Source organism: Vidua macroura, chromosome 1 (genome assembly GCF_024509145.1).
Source record: "Vidua macroura isolate BioBank_ID:100142 chromosome 1, ASM2450914v1, whole genome shotgun sequence".
Lineage (NCBI taxonomy): Eukaryota > Metazoa > Chordata > Aves > Passeriformes > Viduidae > Vidua > Vidua macroura.
The window spans coordinates 27,236,017-27,260,757 of NC_071571.1; the positions used below are offsets into that span (position 1 = coordinate 27,236,017).

At 37.2% G+C, this 24,741-nt stretch overlaps 1 protein-coding gene across 1 annotated transcript in view; it reads right to left on the bottom strand.

Moving 5' to 3' along the window:
- Nucleotides 1-24,741, bottom strand: part of THSD7A (thrombospondin type 1 domain containing 7A) — a 121,422-nt gene that overhangs the window by 34,393 nt on the left and 62,288 nt on the right. Inside the window, exons 11-14 of the mRNA XM_053970462.1 lie at nt 23,135-23,267; nt 21,124-21,227; nt 10,534-10,728; nt 7,848-8,111 (exon numbers count right to left, since the gene is read on the bottom strand). Coding sequence (XP_053826437.1) covers nt 7,848-8,111; nt 10,534-10,728; nt 21,124-21,227; nt 23,135-23,267 — 696 coding nt within the window. The remainder of the gene's footprint in view (nt 1-7,847; nt 8,112-10,533; nt 10,729-21,123; nt 21,228-23,134; nt 23,268-24,741) is intronic.

Consider the following 24,741-nt stretch of genomic DNA (forward strand, 5'->3'; position numbering starts at 1 on the left):
ACTATTTAACATTTAGCTATTCTACTGGACTCCCTTAGAACTGAGGAAGAAGCACACTTCAAATTGCTTACAGATAGCACTTTAGTCAAGAAAGAAGAGTGAATTAAAAAAAAAAAAATTACTTGCTGAAAATTACTTGTTCCACTCCACTTACTACCTATCAAATGGTACTTTTCAGGAAAAGATTCTCTGGACTTGTCATTGTTTCAGATGCCTGTCTTTGTGTATGAAGTCAGCATATCTTTTAAAGTGATTAAGGATGATCTCCATAAGTTCATAGCAGTCTTCCCTCAAATCCAAGAAAGCAGATGTTCAAGAACTTTGAAAAGTTTACACTTGGTGGTTGTTGTTGTTTTTGTTAAATTTCAGATGGTTTTACTTATAAACTGTTCACACTGCAAAAATTTTTGCAGGGGAGAAGACAGAATGTTGTGATATAGAGAAATATTGAAATGCAGAAACCAGAAATACTACATGCAAATGAGACTGGTGATGCAGATAGATAGTTTCTGACATGAAAAGGATGTGAAGGAGTAATTTTTAAACTTTCAGTGCTTTTTTCAGTTTGATCAAATCACCCTTGAAAAGGTGCTGCTTGTGTTAGACCAACCTTGTGTATGTGTTAGTATAGAACCTTATTACAGAAATAAGCCTCTAGTGTGTGGGTAAGCATCTCTATGGTGGAATGTCACCCAATTATATCACACAGACTGGTTGGTTAATATAACTGCACCAAAAGTCATAACAGAATTTTGAGGTTAAAAGAGCAAGCAAGAAATACAATAGATGCAAGAAGAAAAGAATGAGAGCAGTGAAATGTCTATGAAGAAGAGATGAGATGGTGAAGGAGGGACAGTGAAATAGAAACCCAATAATTTAAGGGCTGAAGATATATTCTCTGGACATCAGCAGTTCACTTTTTGCCTGCTGTTTCTCATCCTGACTGAAGTGTCTCACTGCATGCTTCCTGCATGCTTCTTTCTCCTCATGTCATCTGAGGGATGTTGGAGAGATGGGACCATGGTGGCACAGGCTACAGGCCCTGCATGGTCCAGAGAGGTGTTGGAAAGAGTTGCCTATATCTAAGGGCCTGTGTCAGTTCCCAGGGCAGTAGTTTCTCAATTATTTCAGCTCCTATAAGGCTGTGAAATGGGCAGTTGTCTGTTATGAGTGAGAACATGGCTATTCTGTCATTAAAGATTACTGAACCACAATTTAACAAATGGCTTTGAACCACTAGGACTATGAACTGAACTCATTAGTAAAAGGGAAAAGTTTACTGTCCCATTGCTAATTGGCTATAAAATTTGGACTCCTAGAGCAAAATAATTAACAGATGTGATGGAGAATTTATAAGGGAGGACCTTAATGGACTTCATGCTTTCTCTAATGACAAAGCAGGATAAGTAGGTGGATATAAGACTTTTCCCCACAAACTGCACGTGCAATGTGTAGGAACAGACTGACTACTCTTGTTGAAGGGTGCAAACATGAATATCTCACAAAATGTTTACATGAACTCTTTTGTCCCTAGGACTGACAGAATTATGCTCCTACTTGCATGACTAAATGTCATTCTATGTTTCAAAGAAAAAAACCTGCAATGTCAAAATGGTTTATGTTGTTCTCATAGATTTCTTTTTTTTTTTCAGGAAATACAAAGTTCATGGATCTCATCTTCCAGGACAAAGAAATATACAAGTATTTGCATTTCATTTTTATCAGAAGATATGTGTTTCTAGAGACTATTCATATTTATGTTTGATCCATGGAAAGATAGATTGAACACCATAAGATTTTTTTTCTTTCTTTTTTTCAGGATTACCCTTCAAAGGCTCAAAATCTGAGAGCAATTGTTCATGCTTAACTATCTACTGCATCAGTAATTCTTCCTCTGGTGAACTAACTACAGCTCTTTGGATTGATGGATGACTGCTTTAAGACTGATGTCCTGTTAACAAGGCAGATGTGGAGGCACCAGAATTCAGAGGCCTAAGGTAGGACATCTGGTGCAGGGCAATAGGTAACTTATTGCTAGAGAACACATGACATAAATATATATAGATTTTAAAAAATATGAGAAAATATATAGAATATGAAACAGTAAAGTCTTTTAATAATAATTTGAGAACCTAGGCTTATTACCATACTAGATTAGAATTTCCTAGGGGAAATATATTTACTTTTGAATAAACATTAAACAGAAAGTCTCAATTAAATTTTAACACCATTTTTTTTTCTGTATAAATTTGCATTGCTTCAGGTTAGACTATTGAGAGTGAAAAAAAACACGTCTAAAAATCCTAATAGAAGTGGATAAAGCAAGCTGTGACAAATACCTTAGACTATATGGACTTTGTTATACCACACAAGATTTTATTTTATTGCATATATAAGCAATTAAATACAAAATTCCTCCATTCACATTGATACTCCTAGCAGCTGTTGCAAAAGTATTCACTGATATGCAGATATTCCTCTCTAATCCTCCACATAAGCCTTGTAGCCACAGAGGGCTTTGTAGAGTCAGCACAAATCAATGCATCTCATTTAATTAATGCTGAAGGGGGAAATAATCTCACACTAATAAGGCAGCAGACAAACTATCCTGACTGCTTGACTGTGCCTAAGGTCTTAACAGTAAACGGACATGAATTAAGAAGAGTAATACGACCTATATAAAAATGCTGCATCTGTCTGCCATGCCACTCTGTTTGCTTTCAGTAGGCACACACAAACACAAGCACCACTCAGCTTATGTGGGTCATGATTCATAATTTATATATGGTGGAGAAGAACTAAATACTGAAGAGCAAATAGTTTAATTCATAATCATGGCAGTGGCTTGGTTTTGATTTTTTTGTCATGAAAATTCCAAGGTACAATTTAAAGGAACAATGAAGATTTTTTCACAAATACATGGAAACAGATTGTTGGCAGACACATGTCATTATCCACAGAGCTCCAGTATACTACTCATGGCAGGGATAAAGCTACGAAAACCAACTGTGGCTTTTCTAATGGGGAAAAAAACCCTCTCACACTTGACTAACAAAATAAGTTTTTATATTTCTCCAATAAAATTATCTATGTAGTATCGAAAAGCAGGAAGCAGAGAAAGGGCAATTTATGTGCCTTCCACTAAGGGAAACAGATAAAGAGCAGCTCAGTTACCCCTTTTAGCTGATGTTCCCACACCTGCTGACACCTGGAAGCTCTTAGCTCTTGCCCACACTCTGCAGAACTGGAATGGATGAAAAATACCAGTGGCAGAATATTTCAAATGGCCGCTGAATAGTATAAACTTTCTTACTAATAAATTTAACTAAAATGAGAAACAAAATATTTTGAAAAGGAAAGTCAAAATGTTTGGCATTTTTTAACACAGATAAAAAAGAAAGTAAGGAAAAAAACAAACCACCTTGTCTCTCTGCACCTAAAACTTAGGCTGACTTTCAACTGTTTATTTGAGATTTGTTTAAGCACCTGTTAAGCTACAGAAAGCTAAGGACCCTCTGCAGAAGGACTTCTGTCCTCTTCTTCCCACAGTTCTAACCTAGCAGTACCAATAGAATTATTTAACTATATCTTGCCTTTCCTTTTCTCACTCCTGTCTTCTTGAGAAACTAGTATGCACTTGGGACTTTATAACTGCACCCAAATTTCAAAAATTATCACAAGAATCCTCAGATGGGTATACTAATTTAGGGTGGTCCTTGTGTCACCTCTGTCCTTTGGGTCCTTGGTGTCTGTGAAACAGTCTGTTAGTTAACTCTTCTTAAATCTTTTGAACATGAAATGTGCCAGGCAGGAAAGAGAGCCCTGAAGTATTTTTTCTTCTGGTTCTGTTTACCTTTTCTTTTCTGAATAAATCAACCGAATTGTGATGATAAGCAAGCAACATTTTGCAAAACAAGCAGCTTATGAATTTTTTGGCACAGCAGAGCAGGTCTGTCTTCTCATTTCTTCCACTCAAAACAACATGGCTTGCAACACCGGCCTGTTCATGGCTTTGTAAATTTACATGGTAGTATTTACATAAAACTTTTGAAAGTCTCACAATTTGAGTTTCTTGTGTCATTTGAATATATCAAAAAAACATATCTCATGATGTATTAATAACATCAGTGTGGGTGCAGTTTGTCTCTCTTGTCAGATTTAGAGGTTGTTGTCACAGCTGAAGAGGTTCAATTATCTCCATTTCCCATTTCAGGATTTCACAGTGAGAGAAGACAACAAAAGCTCAAGTTGGATACCAGACAGGAAATATCTTCCCTTAAATGTTGGTCTTATTTTCCCTCCTAGTACAAGCTAATTTGCCAAATCATATCCTATAAAAACTGCAATTAAATAATATATTACTTGGAAAAGAAATAAGAGACCCACAGGAACTAAAACAGGTAACATAGAAGAAAAACCTGATGACACTTTAAATCACTTAAAAAAATTAGAGAAAAATCCAGTGAAAAAATCAGTTAGAAAATTAGTGAAAAATCATTGCTGTAGGGAAATAAGCACCTCTGTTAAAATTTATAAAAATAACCCAAGCAGGCTTGAATTATGTGTCCTGTCAAGTTCTGCTTAAAAAGTCAAATGCAGATTGATGGGAAACTACAAGGCACTTTTATTTTCTAGCAGGTGGGGTACTATTGTCATACTACAGAAGTCCCTTGTTGATTTGGCATCATATAGCTTTTATGTTTGTTCTTAAAGAAAACAAAACAAAACAAAAAACTCCAAACAACAACAATAAAAAAAAAAAACAACCAAAACCAAACAAAATAAAGATCACACTGAAACCTAGAGAAGATGCCAAACTGAAGAACTGCCATACAACAAGGGCATGAGAATAACAAGAAAATCATTGTAAATAAATACTGGGAAAATATAAAATAAGACTTAACTGGCAAAGCAGCAGTTTGTACAGTTGAGAAAAATAAAATAAACCATCGGAATGTAATCTATGAATGCAAAGTAGTTATTCAGAAGAGGCAGTAAACATATACCAAAATGAGATTGAAAAAGCTATATAATTTCTTCTAGCTCCCTTGTATTTGCAAAAGTATGCTAAACCTGGAAAACTGCTGAAGGCAGATAATAAATTAGGTAAGCTTTATGTAAGCCTATACTATATGTATGTACAATACCTGTCAATAACACAGGATCTACTGGAAAGGAAACCATAAATTTAATGATGTATTCATTAGCATCAGTTTAAACATTTATCAAAATCATGTTAGATACTTCATTCCCTGTATACATGAAATTCCTGTCAAACAATTTTGGGAAAGTAGAAGGAATACAGGATTAGTTCAATATGAATTCCAAGCTTCATCTGCTCACACATTACACCATGGACCAAGTTAATGTGTGCTCTCCCTCTCAGATGGAACTGATGAGAAAACACAGACAGGAGGGGTGTGAGGTGGGGGGTGGTGTAGTGGAATATCAAGGAACCAGACACCTCAGTGAGCTGATCTAGAAAGAAAGAATTCAAAAGAAAACAACACCTAAAAACAAAGTGTTCGGCTTCCCAACCTACAATAAATACAGTAATGACAAGAAAAGACTTCCATTTTACAGTTAAAAGAGACTTCAAGTTTCCCATGACAAATAAAGGATGGAACTTGAAAAAGAAAGAGCACAACAAAGCAATGCTATATTATGTTTTTGGAACGATGCCTGTGAGTGCTAATAGCATATAAACAATAGCCCTGGCTATAGCAGGAATAACAGTAAGACATTGTTAGCAGCTTTTCCAGTGGATTACTATTCATTGTGGTCACTGTGAATGTAGGCCACATTCGCTGATAAAATCTATTGGATCAGAAATTACTGCCATGGAGAGAGAGTTATGTCAGGTTAAACAATGATGGTTTAGAATATACTTTTTTAATACTTTTTTACTCCTCTTCTATTTCTTTGATTCTTGTAATGGAATTGCACCTCAAAATGCACTGCTAGGGCCTGAAAGCAGCTACATCCATCCTTGTTCTGTTGCATCCCGGAGTTTGGGTTTAGATTAGGGTTTTTAATTTATGTTAAAATAAGTCAAGTTCTGTAATCCCGCGTTTCCCCCGCGTTGTCCCCCCCCCGCGGTTTCTGGCCCCATGTTGCCTGCTGCCGGCTCTTACCCCTCTGCCGCTCCTGTAACCACCCTGCCGTCCGGCCCCGGGAAACCCCGTGCTGGCCACACGATCCCGCTCAGCCCGCTCTGGCTCGGTGCCCGCCCCTGCGGGGTTCTCTGGTTGGTCGCGGTTGCTGGCGTCACCGCCACGGCAGCCGCCCCTATTGGGCGGCTGGCCGTGGATCCTCTCGCCCCGCCCCTCCATAAAGCCCTATCCCGCCGGCAGTCAGACGCCATTTTCTCCCATGCGAGTGCCGGGAGCGGTCGCGTCTTTCCATCGAACCGCGCCACATGACCAATAAACCGTTCCTGCCAAGCACGGAGTAAATGGACAAATTCCTTCCTCTTTGCCGGATCCCTAGCGCACGGTAACAGCGGTTGGCCAGCCCACGCACCCGAGACACGGAGCCGTGTCCGGGAACCCGCGGCAGCAAACCCCGGCAGCACGTGGAAGCTACGCCACAGCCGGGCTCCCAAGAGCCGCGTGCGGCCGGGGAGAGCAAAAACCCACGCCGCATTGTTCTATACAAAAAGTTGTTCCTAGCAGCAGCATGTTGCTTACCACATACAACACCAACAACATGCTCTTGGGACAAATATTTCTTCCCTTATTTTTTTTGACACAAAAGCTGGCAGTGCCCCATTCTTCAAGTCATTGAAAACTGATTGGCAGTGGGCCATCACTTCCCCTAGTTTCCTACATACTTAAGTGCTTTTACAATTTTTCCACTTTTCAAAGGTCACTCTGATCTTAATGCTGAAAAGTGATGTAGTCCTAATTTAGTATATGCTAACACCTTGACTTGATATATTGAATTTCTAGTTTATCATATCTCTAAACTGGAATTAATAGTGCAAATTAAAATTGCCTTATTCAATTCAATCTCTTTGATTAGCTATTTTAAATATATCTAAGTAAATAAATGAAATTTCTGTTATCTTAATTTAACATTAAAGGGTAGAATGCATATGTGAATTAAACTTAGATTGACCTTTTAACATCACTAACATCCAGCTTTTCATACCAATTTCTCAGATACAAGTTTTCACCACAAACAGGAAAAAAATGAACACAAAAACTCCACTGATGTCAATTAGCACATTTCTGGCCCACTGAAAACCAGAAACTTCCAGTTTTGATCCTAATGCTACAGATGCATTCCCTTTAGGAAAGAATACTGTTCCTTCCTGGAGCAATGTAAATACAAAGAATATAAAGTCTTTAACCATCCTAGTTTTGCACATGACAGATTTACAAAGAGAAAACATGCTGTATGCTGTTGAACTTAGGTCAGTGCATGCCTGTTAGTTAAGGTGCTGAAGAACAAATGGTAGAGATAAGGCTATTTAAGGGTCTAAAGCTATATAAAAAAATCTGTGGAAATAATTTCAGCCTTTCCAAAACAGTCCTGTGTTTGTTTATTTTTTGTGATTTTGCTCGTTCTAAACGGCTTTATTCTCAAATTTCTAGCTGCAGTTATCAGGAAAAATAAGATTTTTTTTTTTTCAATTAAAATACTTACTTAGTAGTTTACCCCGATTTTACTTAATTTTACTATTTTAAAAGTCAGCAAAAATGTGCTGGGTTTGAAGGTAACTTGGGATAAAAGGCAGCCTAACCAATAAATACTAATCTGCTAATTCTACTTGTGCATATATTACGTTAAATGTAAATAAAGCACATAAGCAAACAGATGAAAGAAAATGGGTTTGTAAATACCATGACTGTTGCATCGTGATGTTTCCACAAGTCGATTGTTTTGGTCATAGCATGCCATGGCCTGGTAACGATAGCCTTGTCCACATTCCTTAATGTCTCCTTGTACTTTCATTCCCAGCAGTACTTCCATCTTACCCTCTGGCAAAATACAGTCTGACCAATTTCCCACAGGCTGAGCACTGTACTTGTCACATGGGCAAAACTGATTCTCAATCAGAGGATACAACTGAGAATTTCTACATTTGTCCTTTTTCTTACTTTTTCCTAGAAAGAAGAAATAGTTATTAGCAAGTTTGTATCAGTTTACAGCTTATCTCCCAAAAATTTCATTTAGAGTTCTGTAACAAGTGCTTGCAACTACATACATACATACTCTTAATACCTGTTATATTAATCTTTATTAAATTAGATTATTGACTTGAATTTCTAAAGTAGTGGATACTACAATTTGCACAAAGGCAGTTTCTTTTTAAAAAAAGAAGATGTAATTTATATTTAATTTGGATAAAAATATTTCAGGAGTAAAGTTTGAAAAAAGATAGCAATTAAAAAATACACTCCTTTCCTCCTACTTCATCAGCAGTGTGCAATTCAATAATAAGATTTCTATCTGGATCAAGCTTTTTCAAGTTGAAAGAAGAAGTCAAGAAGGAAGAACATGCATCTTTGCTACACTAGTACCTTCTTTCAAAATGTCAAATTTCTTTAATCACCTCTTATCGTGCATTTGTTCATAATTACCATTCTTCCCCTCTAATAGAATAAGCTCCTTCCCTGAATTTTTTTCCATTCAGTACTTGCTTTCTTTCCTGAACTGGACATAGTCATCCACTCAATTTCCCCTTTCCATTAAATACATTTAAACCTTCTCTTTGGTAAAGTTTGCTTAGTTTTCCTTTCCATACCAGTTTATATAAATTAATGTAGTAGTCTTCGCAAAAGTAGTGGTTGTTACTAAGTAGCATCTAAGTAGCTGTAACTTAGATATTACTGTAAATGTAATATTCTGTAGCATTTTCCTCACTATTCAAAACAAGGCATTGGACATTGCAGTAGCCTTAGTTCTTGTATTTGCTACTGTCTTCATTTAGAATAGAAGAGAAAATGGGTACCTGGAGAAAAGTTTCTCATTCTTTTGACAACACAATTTCTTACTGAATGTATGCTTCTCCTCTGGAAGTATTTACCAAGAATAATTATGAATTTATTCCAAGTCAAGCATTACGAATTACTCTGGGTAACACATTGCCATAGAGAATACACCATAGCACATATCACAGAGTTGGCAAGTTTGAAGGGGTAACTCAAATGAGGACAGAAAGTACCACAAAGTGTTAATATTGTGGTAGGAAGAATATGTACTTTCTTGCTCTGCTTTTAAAATAAGGAAAAATACTGTTAGTCAGTTTTGTTCATTTTTTTCCCTTTTGGAAGCAAACCTGACACAAAGATTACCGGAATTATTAGACAGTCACAGTGAGGCTTCTTGAAGATCATGAATTATTCATTTTCCACTGGTCTTCTGATTTACAGGGGGATGGAGATGGGGACAGGGTTTGGATCCTATCACATTCTTTCTGAGCCTGCTAATGGGCACCCCCCTTAGCTAGCTTTCCTGTACCACAGACAATACAGACTAATTGGCAAACAGTGCTGTGACACAGGCCAAGCCTCACTCTTGAGGTTTCAAATATAATTTAGAAGCAGGGCATGGGGGTTTTTTTTTCACTTTATGCAGAAGAAAAAATAATTTAAAAAAACCCAAAATGAACAAACAACAGATTAAAAAGAAGTTGAAGAAAAAAATGTTTCAAAGTGGAACAGTGTCCATTATGTACAACTAGGACAAGTCTGTGGCAAGGGCATCACTGATAAATCTCTTTATTCTGCAAAGTAAAACTTAAAGATGCTTCTTGGGACACAAAATAAGAGCATTATTACTTGTCTCAAGAAATAAGGCAAAAAATTAGGCAGTGTTTTGCCTCATGTGGTCTGTGATGCTGGATGTAGACAATGAAGAATGGTGAAAGAAAGAACTGGGAGAGCAAACATTCAGCCAGAGAAAGGACTGGCTTAATCATAAATCCGACATTCAAGACTGCAGCCAAGTTCAAAAAAGGCAAGCCAAAGCTTCAGGCTGAAAATGGTGATCTATAGCAAAATGATGTAAAACACTCAGCTGCCATAGTAATTCTAAATGCACCAAAGAACAGCAGGAAAGAAGGATGTCTGCTTTAGCTGAGAGCAAGTGTGGGAAGAGGAAGGCAAGTGGATTAACATCTGATCCTGTTAAGGTGAGATGATCACTGACTTGTCTGTCAAAAAAAAAAAAAAAAAACAAACCCACAAAGAAAACAAACAAGCAAACAAACAAACAAAACAAAAAACCCCAACAGAACAACAACAACAAAAGAACTACTATGTGCACTATATTTAGGAAAAAAAAGTATTCTTCTATGTTCTCCCATCTTCTCTCTAGCTACTTACCCATACCAAAAGTCTCTGATATATGGCACGAGTTTCTACTCCTGGGTATTGTTCCACCAGCAGTATACAGAGCATGACACTGGATCTGCTTTCTGGCACTATAACACTTGTCATAAGGGAACCTCTGAAGTCCTCAGGTTTTAAACAAAACATTATCAATAATAAATAAAAGAAGCATTATTTTGCTTGATACTCTTACCAACAAGAGTGCGTTTTCTTGTCCTGACTCCTCCACAGTCCCCATTACAGGGAGAAAATTTTGACCAGTTCGTAAACTGACAGTCATCTTGGCAGGGAATCTGGCACATCTGTGTTAAGGGTGGTAATGGGCCAGAGTATTTAAGGCACTCACTGATGTCAGCTTGTCCTCCATCTTGTCTGCGACAAGTAATTGCTGGAAGCAAAAAGAGATGAGTCTAATTCACCTTTTTTTTTTTTTTTTTTTTTTTTAGGAATGTCTCTATTCAGTTAAGTAAAGACTAAAACATTCTATCAGAAAATCACACTGAAAGCCCAGAGTACCTATACAACAACTTAATATTTCCCACCAGTTTTACTTGAATGAATACATTTGACATTTCTCACTTAAGATTTTGTTTTAAATAATTTATCAGGACTTACCAGGAAAAAAAAAATTACAGACAACTGTAAATATTATAAAGGTTGCACCATGTTATCCACACCTGTTACACCACTTTACATATTTCTCCTGATATCACTGACACAATCTACATCTCAAACAGAGATTAAAAAACTTGCAATATCATCTTAAGTAACTTAATTGTATAAGTTGTAAAATTTTATCATCAGATTGAATTTTAGAAAGATGGCTATTTGATGGATATTTGAGTTCTGTACACCACTTAACCCTTTACAACAGTATTGCTGCCTGATGCTCTTCAGCAATTTTTGGTCTTGAAAAAGATTTGAAGAATACAGCATGTTTCCTAGGGAAAGATCATCAGCCAATAGGGGTGCAACTTTTTAGAACAGGATAGCCATGTCCTGAATAAAAGCTTCTTACTTAAGAAGAAAAACAAGTTCTTTAAGGAAACATCAGGTCACACAAAAGTAAGGAGTTGGAACATAAGGATTTACAAAGAATAGGGAGGGAAGTTTCATTAATATAGTCTTTAACAATCATAGAATGGTTAATGTTAAGGGACCACTGGAGGTCTGTGCTCAAGCAGGATCCTCTAGTGCACATGGCACAGAATTGTGCCCAGAAGGCTCTTGAATACCTCCAGGGAAGGAGGCTCCACAACTTCTCTGGGCAATCTCTTCCAGTGCTCAGTCATTCTCACAGTAGAAAAGCTCTTCCTCATGTTCAGGTGGAACTTTCTGTGCTTCAGTTTCTGCCTGTTGCCTCTTGTCCCAAAACCTGGCACCACCAAGAAGAGCCTGGCTCCATCATCTTGACATCCTCCCTTCAAATACTTACAGGCATTGATATGATCCCCTCTCAGTCTTCTCAAGGATGAACAGGCCTCAGCCTTTCCTAATAAGAGAGATGCTCCAGTCCCTTAATCATCATTGTCACCCTCAGCTGGATCTGCTCCAGGAGCTCCATATCTCTCTTGTACTGAGAAGCCCAGACTTGGATGCCAGGTGCAGCCTCGCCAGGACTGAGTAGAGAGACAGGATCATCTCCCTCAACCTCCCAGCAATGCTCTTACTAATGCACCTCAGGGCACCATTGGCATTTCTGGCCACAAAGGGCATTACTGGCTCATGGAAAGCTCATTGTCCACTAGGACCTGCAGGCCCCTTTCCATAGAGCTGCTCTCCAGGCGGTTAGTCCTGGTACATGGGGTTATTCCTCCCCAAAATCCAGACCCTGCACTTGCCCTTGTTGCATATCAGATGGTTCTTCTCTGCCCATCTCTCCCAAATGTCCAGATCTTTCCCTTCTGAAGGGCTACACAGCCCTCTGGGATATCACTCATCCCAGTTTTGTATCACCAGCAAACTTCCTGAGGAGGCACTCTACCCCTTCATGAAAGTCAACAATGCTCTTTAATTGTTTCTCAAGTATCTTTTTTTAAGCACTGTTACTTGTATATTCTAAGCTCAATAAACCTAACTTTAGTTCCTTCCCCAAAATATCCAAAGACTTATTATACAGTAACAAGATAGGAAACTTCTAGTTATTTGTTCACACAATACAATTATATTTATGCTTCTTGGCATCTGACAGCACACAGTAGATGCGGTAGCTCGACTGTAAAATAATTTGGGTCACCTATTGTTGGAGTAGAAGCACTGTGTCCAAGTATTCATATGAAGGAATATAGCTTTTTATCTTACACTCCACAGTTTAAACACAGCTCTTCAATTGTGCTGACAATAATTGCTTTATTAGCACAAGTTGAAAAAAAAAATCAAGTTCAACTGTTGGAGAAATGGAGAGTATGAATGCAACACTTCAAAATAAAAGAGAAAACTGACTAAAAGTGGTCAAGAAGAAGAGCAGGTGCCCATCTCTTCTCTTTGGTGACCACTGAAAGGATGTGAGGGAATGGCCTGAGACTGTGTCAGGGTGCAATTTAGACATTAGGAAAGGGTTCTTCACCCAGTTGGGAACTGAAACAGACTTCCCAGGGAAGTGGTCACAAGCCTGACAGAGTTAAAAAAGCATTGGGACAACACTCTCAGGCATATGGTGTTACTCTTGGGGTTGTCCTGAGCAGGGCCAGGTGTTGGACTTCAATGATCCTTGCAGGTCCCTTCAACTCAGGATATTCTATGATTCTATAACTATTCCTGGAGGAAAACAGTAAGTATAGTTAAGAGAACTTTCTTATTAGATTGCTTTAAGGTAGTTGTGGTCTAGTGATCTATGATTTCTTAAAAAAGCTTTTTAGTCTGATGATTCTAAACTAAATTTCTGCCTCATGATGACTTAGGAATCTGAACTTGATAACCCATGTGCTCCATTTCAAGTCCATGTGCCTACTAGAACATACCCAAAGGTCCCAAGGGAAGTGTTTTTGCCACACGTCTTCTGTGAAACACTGAAAGGGAGGGGGAGATGTTTTTCCTGAGATACTGAGCAAACAACTTCCCTGATCCTTGACTGCCCTTTGGAGCAGGGCTGCCAGCACTGTTTGTAATAGGCTCAGTACTGCATTAAGTTGTGCTTATTGGGGGACTGGCCAGCTGCACACTGTTTAATACAATTATTCTGCCAAATCCTATTACTATTAGTATAGTTACATGAGGAAATATTTTTTTTCAGATATAATTACAGTGATTCAGTGAGAAAAATCAAATATCTAAAATTTGAAAATCTATAGTATCAGATTTCTAAGACTACACAAACATTTTAGAAAAACACAAGTCAAACTGCTATCTTCCAATAGAAGCCTAGGCCATAGCTTTGGATTCTTGTGAGAGGCTCTTCACTTCTAATAGCATACTTCAATATCCCTAAGGTAAAAGCATAGTTCAGACTAGTTTTACCATGTGGAAATTCACAGAGGTCAAACCTAAATCCTCTGTCTTGAGTTTGGCCTTGCTATATGCACACATCAGCAAAACTACATGCATTATCTTCACTGCATTCTCATGGAGACAAAGGCCACCATTTTTAGCAGTGAAAACTATACCTAACCAAGGACTAAAAGACAGTCAACTAATTAGCCAATATCCTTTAATAACTTTTTTCAAAAGTTTAATACTCATTTTGCATACTGCCTCTCCATCTAGCCCTTGGATAGGATAATAAACATTGTCCACCAAAGAATATTCTTTCTTTCAAGCTAAATTGTCTTTTTCTAAAACCACTATTCATTCCCTCATCTTTCCTAGATATAAAACATTACTCCATGAGCAGACACCCATTATGTCATAAATTTTTTTCAAACTTATATTAATGCATGTAATTTGCATCCAGTAGACTCAGGTGAAAAGCTCCCCTGAGGATTAACACTTTGGTTTTTTTCCAGATTAACTGTCAGTTGTATCAAAGCAATCAAAGAAGGAAAACTTCATTCTCAAGACCTAAATATTTCACCTTAATAACAACACAAATTAGAGGACAGCGTTGCATACTAAATCAATTCCCAAATCTTAATTTTCAGTGCCTGTCCATAACTATTCATGCTACTTCTAGTTGACAAGCCTGGGATGATTTGCTCTATATTCCATTTTCCTATTGTTATTTTCCAGATTCAGGTTTCAGTGTGAAAGGTTTATACTCCTTATGACTGCTGAAAAGTGGGTATTTTTCCATTATTAGAAGCAGGGATTTTTGACAACTGTATACATTCCATTATTTTGGCCAGCTAACAGTCTTGACATCTGAAATGCTCTCACCGTTAGAGGAGCTGCTTTTTCCACTCACAAGCTAATCTGGGCAAGTTCATCCCCTGCCTCTTTGATCAAACCTATGGGTGTTTAAGTAGAGGTTGCTGAGATCGATTATTTAGTCACTATACAGAGAAGTGTATTCAACCACTATAAAGATATACCATACCAGGCTAATTATTTTGCTAATATAACGACATTATATTTATTACAGACATTAACAGTAAGTGGAAAGATCATGGTTCCTCCATTACTGAATTAGAACACAGTAATTATTAAGTGGAAACATAAAACAAGAGTACAGCTAAAAGAAAAATCAAATTTAACATAGAAACCATTCACTTATAAAATTATTCTGGTATTTAACAACTACTAGCTCCCAGAAGAAAGATGTTAAATAAATAGCAGTCTAAATTTTATAGACAAGGGATTTTGATGTAATTAAAACTTTGTCAGATAGCATTGTTTCCACCAAGTCCCCACAGGAGACTACAGGCTAATATTTTTCTTGTTGGCATAATGGAATACTGAGACTGTATGTTAGCAAGTCATGTCATGTGTGAGTTCATATAAAAACCTTTCCAGTGCTGGCATCATTAGCATACTTCACTGACATTTCACTGAGCTGTGAGATTCAGTGCCTCCTATACATAAAAATTTATTTTTAAATGAAGGTTCTCTATTGTCCTTTCTTTTACAATACACTTGCGATATTATTTTTTTCAATTGCTAAGTATTTTTAACAACAAAAATATTCTTTTTCAAGTCTAGAAAACAATAATTATTTCAGCACGCTAAGTTTTCTTATGCCTTCTCTCCATGTTGTCTAAGCTGTGATTTCATCTATGTTTATTTATTTCTTTATGGGACACAGGGGACTAGACACAGTGTGACAAAATATTTCTACCACAAAGTATCTTAAGAAGGAGCATATGCCTATAATATTGTGAAAATACAAGACTGAGTGCTCTTTATGTTCCAGAGACAATAACAATATGTTTCTGCCAAACAAAGCTGTATGGAGATTGTGGCTCTTTTTTGCAAATAAAAAATTAGGTACTCATGTAAACACTGCTTTTGACCAGTTGTTCAAATTCTTATTTATGACTCCTGAAGTTGATCACTGTACTTTGCAGTGACTAAAACACAAATCAGGCAATAGAGCACTCTCATCTGTTAAGGCTCAATGACATTAAAGTAGTAATTTATAGCTCCATGAAGAGCAGCACTCCATGATTTTGACTTCTTTCCTGTGCTTTCAAAAAGGGTATGTAACACCCACACATCAAACTCCCCTGCCTCCAAAAGCAATGCCTGCAGACGGAGGCTGTTGTCTCTGTTTAACTATGGAGTGAGAAAAGAGATTTTTACCGCTGGTTCTGCCTTTGAGCCTCCCCATGGCTCTAACAAGCCTGCAGGGCCTCTCTGTGTGCCCGTGGCCATCCTGGGATGTTTCCTCCCATTTCTCTGTCTTTCAAATAACTACAAACACCCTGTGAATGAAGAATAGTGAGAGCTCAAGACCAGATCTTTAATAAAGGCCAATTCCCAGTGACATAAAGCACAGCTATTCAGGCATTTTCTCTGACAGCCAGATTACTTTAACTTCTGTTTAAATTTACAAATAACCTTCCTCTTGCTATTACAGAATATGCTGACATATTTCACAGTTTTCATTCCGTTCCTCCCACAAAACTCTGAGGAAGATTCATGGTGGCAAGGACTGCAGGCTGTGCATCCTTCTGCAAATCTCTTTTCGGTCACTGGGATGGCTCTTACCATGTGCATCCATCCATACACATCACGATGTGATTCAGTTATTGCAGTTTGGGCACTCAAGCTTCTCATCTGCTACATGTCCTCTTCATTACCATTGGGATGCAGCCCAACAAGCCCTACTTAGATTTGCAGGAGCTACTGGCAAAATAAGTTTTATTAACTTCCTTAGGTTTTCCTATACAATTCAAAAGGGTTTTGAGCTGCATTTCTAGATTCCTTCACAAGTCACTGAAGTTGAGATTTACTAACACAGACTTAAGATATGAGCATAACATAATGCATACCTGCCTAAGTTGTTCACAATTTCAAACTTAGTAGCTTGGGTTTACTAAGAATTTATTCTCTTGTCTAGTTTTTGGCTGGTGGTTGTTGTCTTATTTTTATTTTCTTGTGGGGGGAGGGTCTATTTTGTATTTGCCACCACTGTGCCTCTCTCTCCTGGACTTCAGGTGACACATCAATACATCTGATCAAATAATATTGTTAGTTGAGAAACAGCTTATGAAAATAAACATAAATTTTGTTGCAGTCAAATATGGCTTTTCTCTGTATTTCCTTTTCTTGTTGGGTAGGGTCAAAAGGAAGTTTCAAACTTCTTGCTGATGCTCACATATCATCTCCTCTTGAGAGTTTTGAACAAAAGACAGAAGTCTTAAGTGGCTTCAGTTCTATAATACATTCCTGATCTGCTTACCCACTGTTAAAAGACATTTTATTAGTGGCTCAAATTCAGATTTTCATTCATCATAGGAATTCAATACAATTGCCATGACCACCAACCTTCTTCAAATAAAGTTCATGATTATAGCAACGAATTTGCTGCTCAGTATTAAATGCTATTTTACTGTGCTTAGGATTAGATATAAATACTTGCCCATTACTTGTATGAATAGCTAACAAACACTTTTTAAAAAAATACTTCTAGAGAAAATCTTTTTTTAAAACAAAACCCAGAAACCACCAAGCTCTTTTATTCTCTTTCCTCTGCATTGACCCAAGTTACAGTTTTACGACATTCATTTAACTTGACATGATTTGTAACAAAACCTTCATTATACAAGACAGACAGAAACAAAGCTGTCTTTAACAATGAATCACAATTCTAAACTTTATGATTCACCCAAGTATCTCTTTGGTCAAGAAGGATGAAATGTGATAAAAAAAGCTAAAGAATGGAAGTGTAAATAGTAAAGCTATGATATAAAGCAAGGCATACATATGTTCTAGTTACTTGCAGACTCTGTAAATCAGACACCTAACCAGTAATTTTTAATGATTTCTAACTTCTAGTTTTTCCTTCAAATTTAATCATCTTTCTAACTAAAACATTAATAGTAGGAGACTATTTTGTTCAAAATAAACTGCTAATGAATGCATGGCCAGATGTGACTTTTCCCTGGTGTACGTTCCTATACTTTCTCATTTACCACATTTGCTGATAATCTATATGTTACAGTGTTTGTGTGTGGGCAGTCAGATCAGAAATAGGACAAGCTGATAGCAATGGCAACATCCCCTTGCACTGAAAAAGAGGAACTCAGAACTCTTTCCAAAAAGAAGAACAGAATTACTTGCTCTACTGAGTATCAACACAAAACAAAAGGAAACCAAATGGCAGAGATTACTTCTAAAAGATTATTGTTTCACTTTGTCATCAAAAGCAAATTGGCACAAACAGATGGATCAATGTGTGATTTCTGCATGCATGAGCACCAGAAACTTGAAAGAGAACTCTTTCTCAACTGGAAAAGAAATGCTGGTATGCCAACAATTTTCACAGATGGTTAATATTTGTACAGAATTCACCAACAAACAGTTAAATGTACTGATCAAAATATCTGTATTACAGTAGCAATCATAAATGCAGCACCAGAATGTTATACCAAATCGATTTAATATTTCAGTGTTTAGCATTTTGTGATTTTTGGGTGATTAAAAGGAGTTGCACAGTAATAGCTCAATCATTTCTGTATCCACATCACAAAATAGCCCTTAGAGAAATTATTTATAGTACAGAATTTTTTAGTGACATATTATTATGTAAAGTTTTCCACAGCCTGTAGAAATTTTATTTAGGAGTAGCCAAATGTGCAGATGGGAACCAAGAATTAACAGGGAGAAGAGATAAAACCTCTTCTGGAGTCTCCCTTCAGGAACTGGTGAATTCTCTCTAATACTGTCCAGTGCACAGCTCAGTCAGGGAGATGTTTGCTTTCAGGTCAGCCTCCCTTCAGTGAGCACCTCACATGAAATCAACTCTTGTGCAGGGGGCCAAACAAAATAATGTGTATCACTTAAAATTCACACATGGCTATTTTGATGGCAGAAATTGAAAGGTAAGAGGGAATAAGGAATTGATGCCCTGTGTAGGACATACATTATATTATCAAATAAAGCACACTATTCATGTTCAAAATGCATTTTCTGAAGTGCAAGGTCAAAAAAAACTTTAGCTGATAATCTCTAAAATTAGAGAAGTATGTTTTCCAAAGAGAAATTTACTTTTGTGCAAAAATTCAATTTGTACTTCTAAGTCATATTCATTGTAAAGGGAAAATATTTTACTTCTGTCAATCCAAGAAAAAGCTGTACTACTGTGTTTAGCTCCCACAGATTATCAGTTTACATTACTGATTATAAAAGATATGGTCAACACATTGTGAGTTATTACAACACTGAGACATGATACATAATAAACTTGAGTTGGAAACTTACATTATATGTTAATTTGCATCACTTATATAAATGGGAAAAAATATTGGCCAAAACCCCCTCTGTCTTTAATGCCTATAACTTTCACCACTGCAGCAGACTAAACAACATTTAGATTCGTATTTTGATATCTGGACTGAGGTACAAATAAACTTCCATTTTCCAACTTGAATAATTTGCTCTCTGAATTCTACAATGGAATTTAAACATGGGAGAGACCTGACAAAAAGCAGCAGTAAACAAAAATCTTCCTTTCTAACAATCAATCTCAGAAACATTCACAGATTTCTATCAAAACCACCAGCTTTCTTCAGGCTTAGCTGCTCCAGGGGATCCTAATTAAGGATTACTCATCCTACCACTTGACCATATTACACTGGAGAGCTACTTACATTTTATCTGCTTGTGGGAACAAGATTACTGCTTGAATACATCATCTTTCACAAGATCGAACTCTGTAGTACCAAAGGGAAATTCTGCCAGTCTGTTTTAAGATTTGAAAACTACACGGCCATTAATTTCAAAATCATGTATTATTCTATATATGTGTGCCCTGTACATGATTGGAATTACATTTAAGAAAATATAAAGAAACTCTCATGACACAAAACAATAATAAAATCCAATCTGCATGCACTATTATTAACTATCTTTCTTTTAACTGACTTTGAGACAAAGTCAAGGGATTTAGGTACTACCACACAAGCACAGAAGACAACACTTTTTACTATTTGAATTCCTACCACCAAAGACAGAAATCTTATTTTCTCAGTGTGTAATCTGAATGTATCCTCCAGAGCTGCTAGAAATAGATTCCATTGTGATAGACCTTTGAAATAATTACCACAGCCAGAAGTCTTTTGTATTAGCAGGCAATGCCTTAAGGTTTCATTTTGTGGTAAGCTCTAAATTGATCTCCTGTGACACTTTCTGAGTAAGTGGTAGGAGCTACAAGCTTAAGATTTACTCCATAACTTTTTAAGTACACCATGACCTCCTTTAATACTGCAAGGAAGTTAATGACCTGAACATTTCACTTCTGTAGTTAGCAATGTCCTTCCTCAGCAATGGCACAATCTGCTGAGCCAATAGTGCTTTAACAAATAGAAGTTTGCACTCAGAAACAACAAAGGAGAAAAGCCTTCCTAGAATTCAAGGTTGACCAGCAGTTCAAAGCAATTCAATTACTATAAGACAGTAAATAGAAACTGCATTTGTTTTCCTATTGAATGTATTTAATGCACCTAAAAAAGCCCTTATCTTGGCTTTATTTAGCAGAGTCACAAATACACAATTCTGTTAAAGCCACAGAATTCTCTATGAAGACAGGTGACAGTAAAGCTGGATTTGGATGTAAAAATTATTTGCTATATAATGGAAACGGTGCAAAGATATCTGGATCATTGGGCTTAAAAGGTCAGTGGCTAACCAGCAGCTGGTTAAGATTGTTTCACCTCAGTGGTTAATTCCAGGCATTGTTCTGTTTAGTCTCTTTAAAAACCTGTACAGAAAGCATGCTCAGCAAGTTTGAGGACAATGACAGTTTTAGTAGTCAGTACCTACCTGGAAGGACTGCCATTCAAAGGACCTTGACAACCTGGAGAAATAGGCTGGCACTGAACTTTAAAGTGTAAATCTAAAGTCTTGAATCTCTCATGCTCCCATTGCTCTCTGTAACTACCTTAATTTGAGTGTCTAGAGAAGAAATTGCCAAAATTATTTCGGAGATATGCAGTGAAAGGATAAGGTATCATACACACAAATTGCATCAGGGAACAAGTGCCAGAAGAGTCTGTAAGATCTCCACGCTGCCAGAGACTCCGAACATACTGAGACATGGCCCTGAGCACTTTCAGTATTTTCCTTTGCTGATGCACATAAAGATAGATTAAATTAATGTTAGGTTACAAGGTCTAAAATCGAAGGCATTTCCCACACCAGTGCATCTATAGATTTCTGAGGAATAAATGACAGAAACAAAGGGTCTAACCTCTTGCTTGTAGCCCAGGTCCACAAGTCTCCTGTGCTCCTGGACTGTCTTGGCGTACGTACCATGGTACCAGCTGGCACCTGCGCCATTTGTGTGTCTTCCACCTGAAATGAAAGAGGAACCAATCCATCTAAACCTTGTAGCTATCAAACCTCAGGCAGCACAAGTGATAGATAGTGTTATAAACCACCATAAGCTGTTGCTTATTTTTACTAAATGGTCACAGGCAATTCACAAAAGATCCAGTAACAGTACTATAAATTTATCCCTATTCTGTTAACTTTTTTTTCGTCTTTTAGGATGAGACCGCTAAGAACACATAGAAGAAAGGAGGAAGCAAAGGTGGAAAGAAAAAAGGAGAAATAAGAAACAGAAAGGAAAGGTAGCTGCAGGAAAGTATTGGGACAGTGGGCTTGAGTGGGCAAGGGTGCCTCAGGAAATTCCTGGGATCTTGGGTTGCTGAGTGACAGCACCTTACAAATGTGGAGCCAGCTAAGAAAACCAACACAATGGGTCCACCATATCAAAAATAAAATACAAACAAAAAGAACTTGCAAAAAAACTGTCAATAACAAATGCAATATTGCACTGCTTAAATTATTCTATCATTAATATAAACTGCTGTGAAACTTTTATAAGGTTCCCTACTAGTGCTGCAAAATACCCCAGCCCTTAAATATAAAAAATTCAGGCAAGTCTGTTGTCACAACTCTAAAATAATCCACAGCTCCAGCCATCAGCAGTTTGCATGTTTTAAACTATCTCAATGGTTTTGCACCTCGAGTTTCATTGCAACCTGCTCTATAGGATAGCAACCAACTAAGGCATGAGCCAGCTGAGTGTGTGAGTCCATCTGTCACAGCATGTGTGCAGGTCAGAAAGATGCTAAAGGAAATACATGGAACATGTGTTTGGTATTAGTTCGTGTCATGAAATATCAATGACCTCACCTACCACTCTCTAGCAACTCTTCTTTCTTATGCTCTGCACATTATCATCTAGCTCAGATACTGAAGATACTAAAGAGATGAGGAACAGCCAGCATTTTAAAAGATAAAACTCAGACTCTCATTTTGACTATAAAAAGTTCTTGAACTCTATTTCTCTGGTGTTTAGAGTACTGATTTTAATAGCTTGCCAGTGGTCTTTTCAATCTTTTAATATCTTTTAATTGCATAGAGTGCGATCTCCTAATGAATTTGCAATGATAATTCTTATGAGATGATGAAAGCAACACATTTCTTTAATCTCAATTTCTTTTCATTACACTAAGCTTAAATTCTATTTGTACCTCTGCAACAGATAGTAGTTTCATGGGAGTTATTATTCATTAAAAAACCCTTTTTTATTATTTTGTCAAGTGAATCTAACTAACAGCATCAGAATATTCTAAACTTTCTCTCCATCAACAATCAGATCTTGTTGTACCTTCCCACACACTCAGATAGATATTACAGAACTACCCAAACATTTTCTTAAGCAAAAATTGTTCCGCCTTCTGGAATAATCCTCAACATTCTGTCGTGAAGATCAGGGCAATGCAGAGGACACAGGGCATATAGGGGATATCTTCAGCTCTGGACTGTCTCAGGGCTTACAGGGATAGAAAAAAGAAAGCTATGGTAGGTTGAACAGTGTGGTACCAGAAATCAGCTCTCCTATTCTAAATATAGAAGCTTGAAGTTCAGCATTTTGGATATTTTAGAAAGATTTCTTTTACATGTTTAGAATGTCAAAACGGTTTTTAGGAAAAATTTATTCTGGAAAGTAATTCTTAGTTCTTGCAATGTTCTTTCAAAGGAGCTGGAACAAAATGAACCAGTCATTCCCTATGGCTAAACTGAGTCTACATATCTGATGTGAAACCTTGATTCAGATGTGAATCCTATTTTTCTAAATAGCGCATGTTAGAGAAATAACTACTGCTAAGCAATGGAATTCAGCAAGCTTTAGAGGTAGTACAAGTTTAAAAATCATGTCTGAGCTGTTCCTGGTTGATTGTCTCACATACCTGTAACTATGACAGACAGGAGAAGCTTCACATTCCCTTTCCTCAAACAAAGAGTCTGGGCACTCCCGACCACCATTGGCAGGGAGCTGGATGATGACTCGGTGACGGGACTGCTTCCTGACTGTGACACCCCCTGCAAAGAGTAGAATAGCTGATTTCTGCTGCTGCTACTTAGAGTTGAAACTAATTAGGGTGAAAACAAGGTTTTTGAACCAAATGACATAATATTGACATGCTATTTTGCCCATAAGCAGAAAAATTAGGCCTAATAGAAAAAACACTTCAATTTCATCTCAAGGCCAAAAAGCACAACCAAACAGAAAGCAATACCAGCAACAATGAACAAATGAACAGACAGCTGAAATGAATAAACAGTTCAAGAGAACAAAAATTAAACCAGCTCATTTTGCTGTTACACTTTACAATTTGAAGGTGTAAGCTTGCCCTAAACATTTGCATGTAAAACTAGAAACAGAAATTCCACTCTAGAATTCCTTTACAGTTTGCAGTTTTTAATTATTATGGTCATCCATTATTAATGATAAACAGCAAATAGTTCCTGTAGGAATTTTTATTTCAGTCATCTTCAGGTATCAGTTCTTCAGGCAGAAAATTAAGAGAAAAGCTACAGATCTGTATTAGTTCCACAGCAATGCCTATGTTAGGTAAAAATCTTGGAGGGCTTTTATTTTTTTTCACAGAGAGCAGTAGAGCAGACATTTGGCTGACTGGGCTGATATCAGCTTTGGGTGGGTTATTACAGCAGCTGCAGCTTGTCTGATCACAGAAGCATGCTGGAGCATGGCCAAACAATTGTAATTAGGAGAGAGCAGTAGGAGAATCCCGGCGGTGGCTCTCCACCACCTGGCCACTCTTCAGCACAGAGGAAACCCTTCACTCCTGAGTCAAACAGCTCCAGGAGATGCCAGGAGCTGGCACAAGGGGCAAGACAGACGTACAGCCCAGTAAAGCTACTGACCTGCTTGCTGGCACAAATGGTTAAACCCCATGAAATAAAAATTGTTTTTGTAGTATAAAGAGAGTTTTACTCACTGAATAGACAAAACACCTGTAGTTCACAAATACACTGTTTTATAGAAGACTATACAATAGTTTGTGGTGAATGTTCAGGAAGATAAGCTCATTGCATCAAGAACTTTCTTAAAACCCACAGAAATGGGAACAGAAAACTATGGCATTCTTGTCTGGCATGATCTCCAACAAAAATATTTCAGAAAGAACAATTAATACTGCTGTAAAATAACACATATATAATAACTAATATCTATTTTATAGATTCAATTCCCTGCTCTTTTTCAAAGGTTATTAGTTTAGCCTTCCTAACCATTTTTTTCATTTGTTAACACTAATAGGTATTACTGCAAAAATGCCTTTATGCTTGTGTCCTTTACCAAGCGTAAAGAATTGGTTGTGACAGCCCAAGTCTGTATGTTTGATATAACTATATCTTTTACATTCTGAGAGTAGCTGTGAGTAATCACCATGTCCCACACAGGGATTAGCACCCTGTGGAAGAGGGAGTATTACAGAGTCTGTCTGTAATAGTACATATTAGAAAAATTCCTCATGTTAAGCTTAAGAGGAGA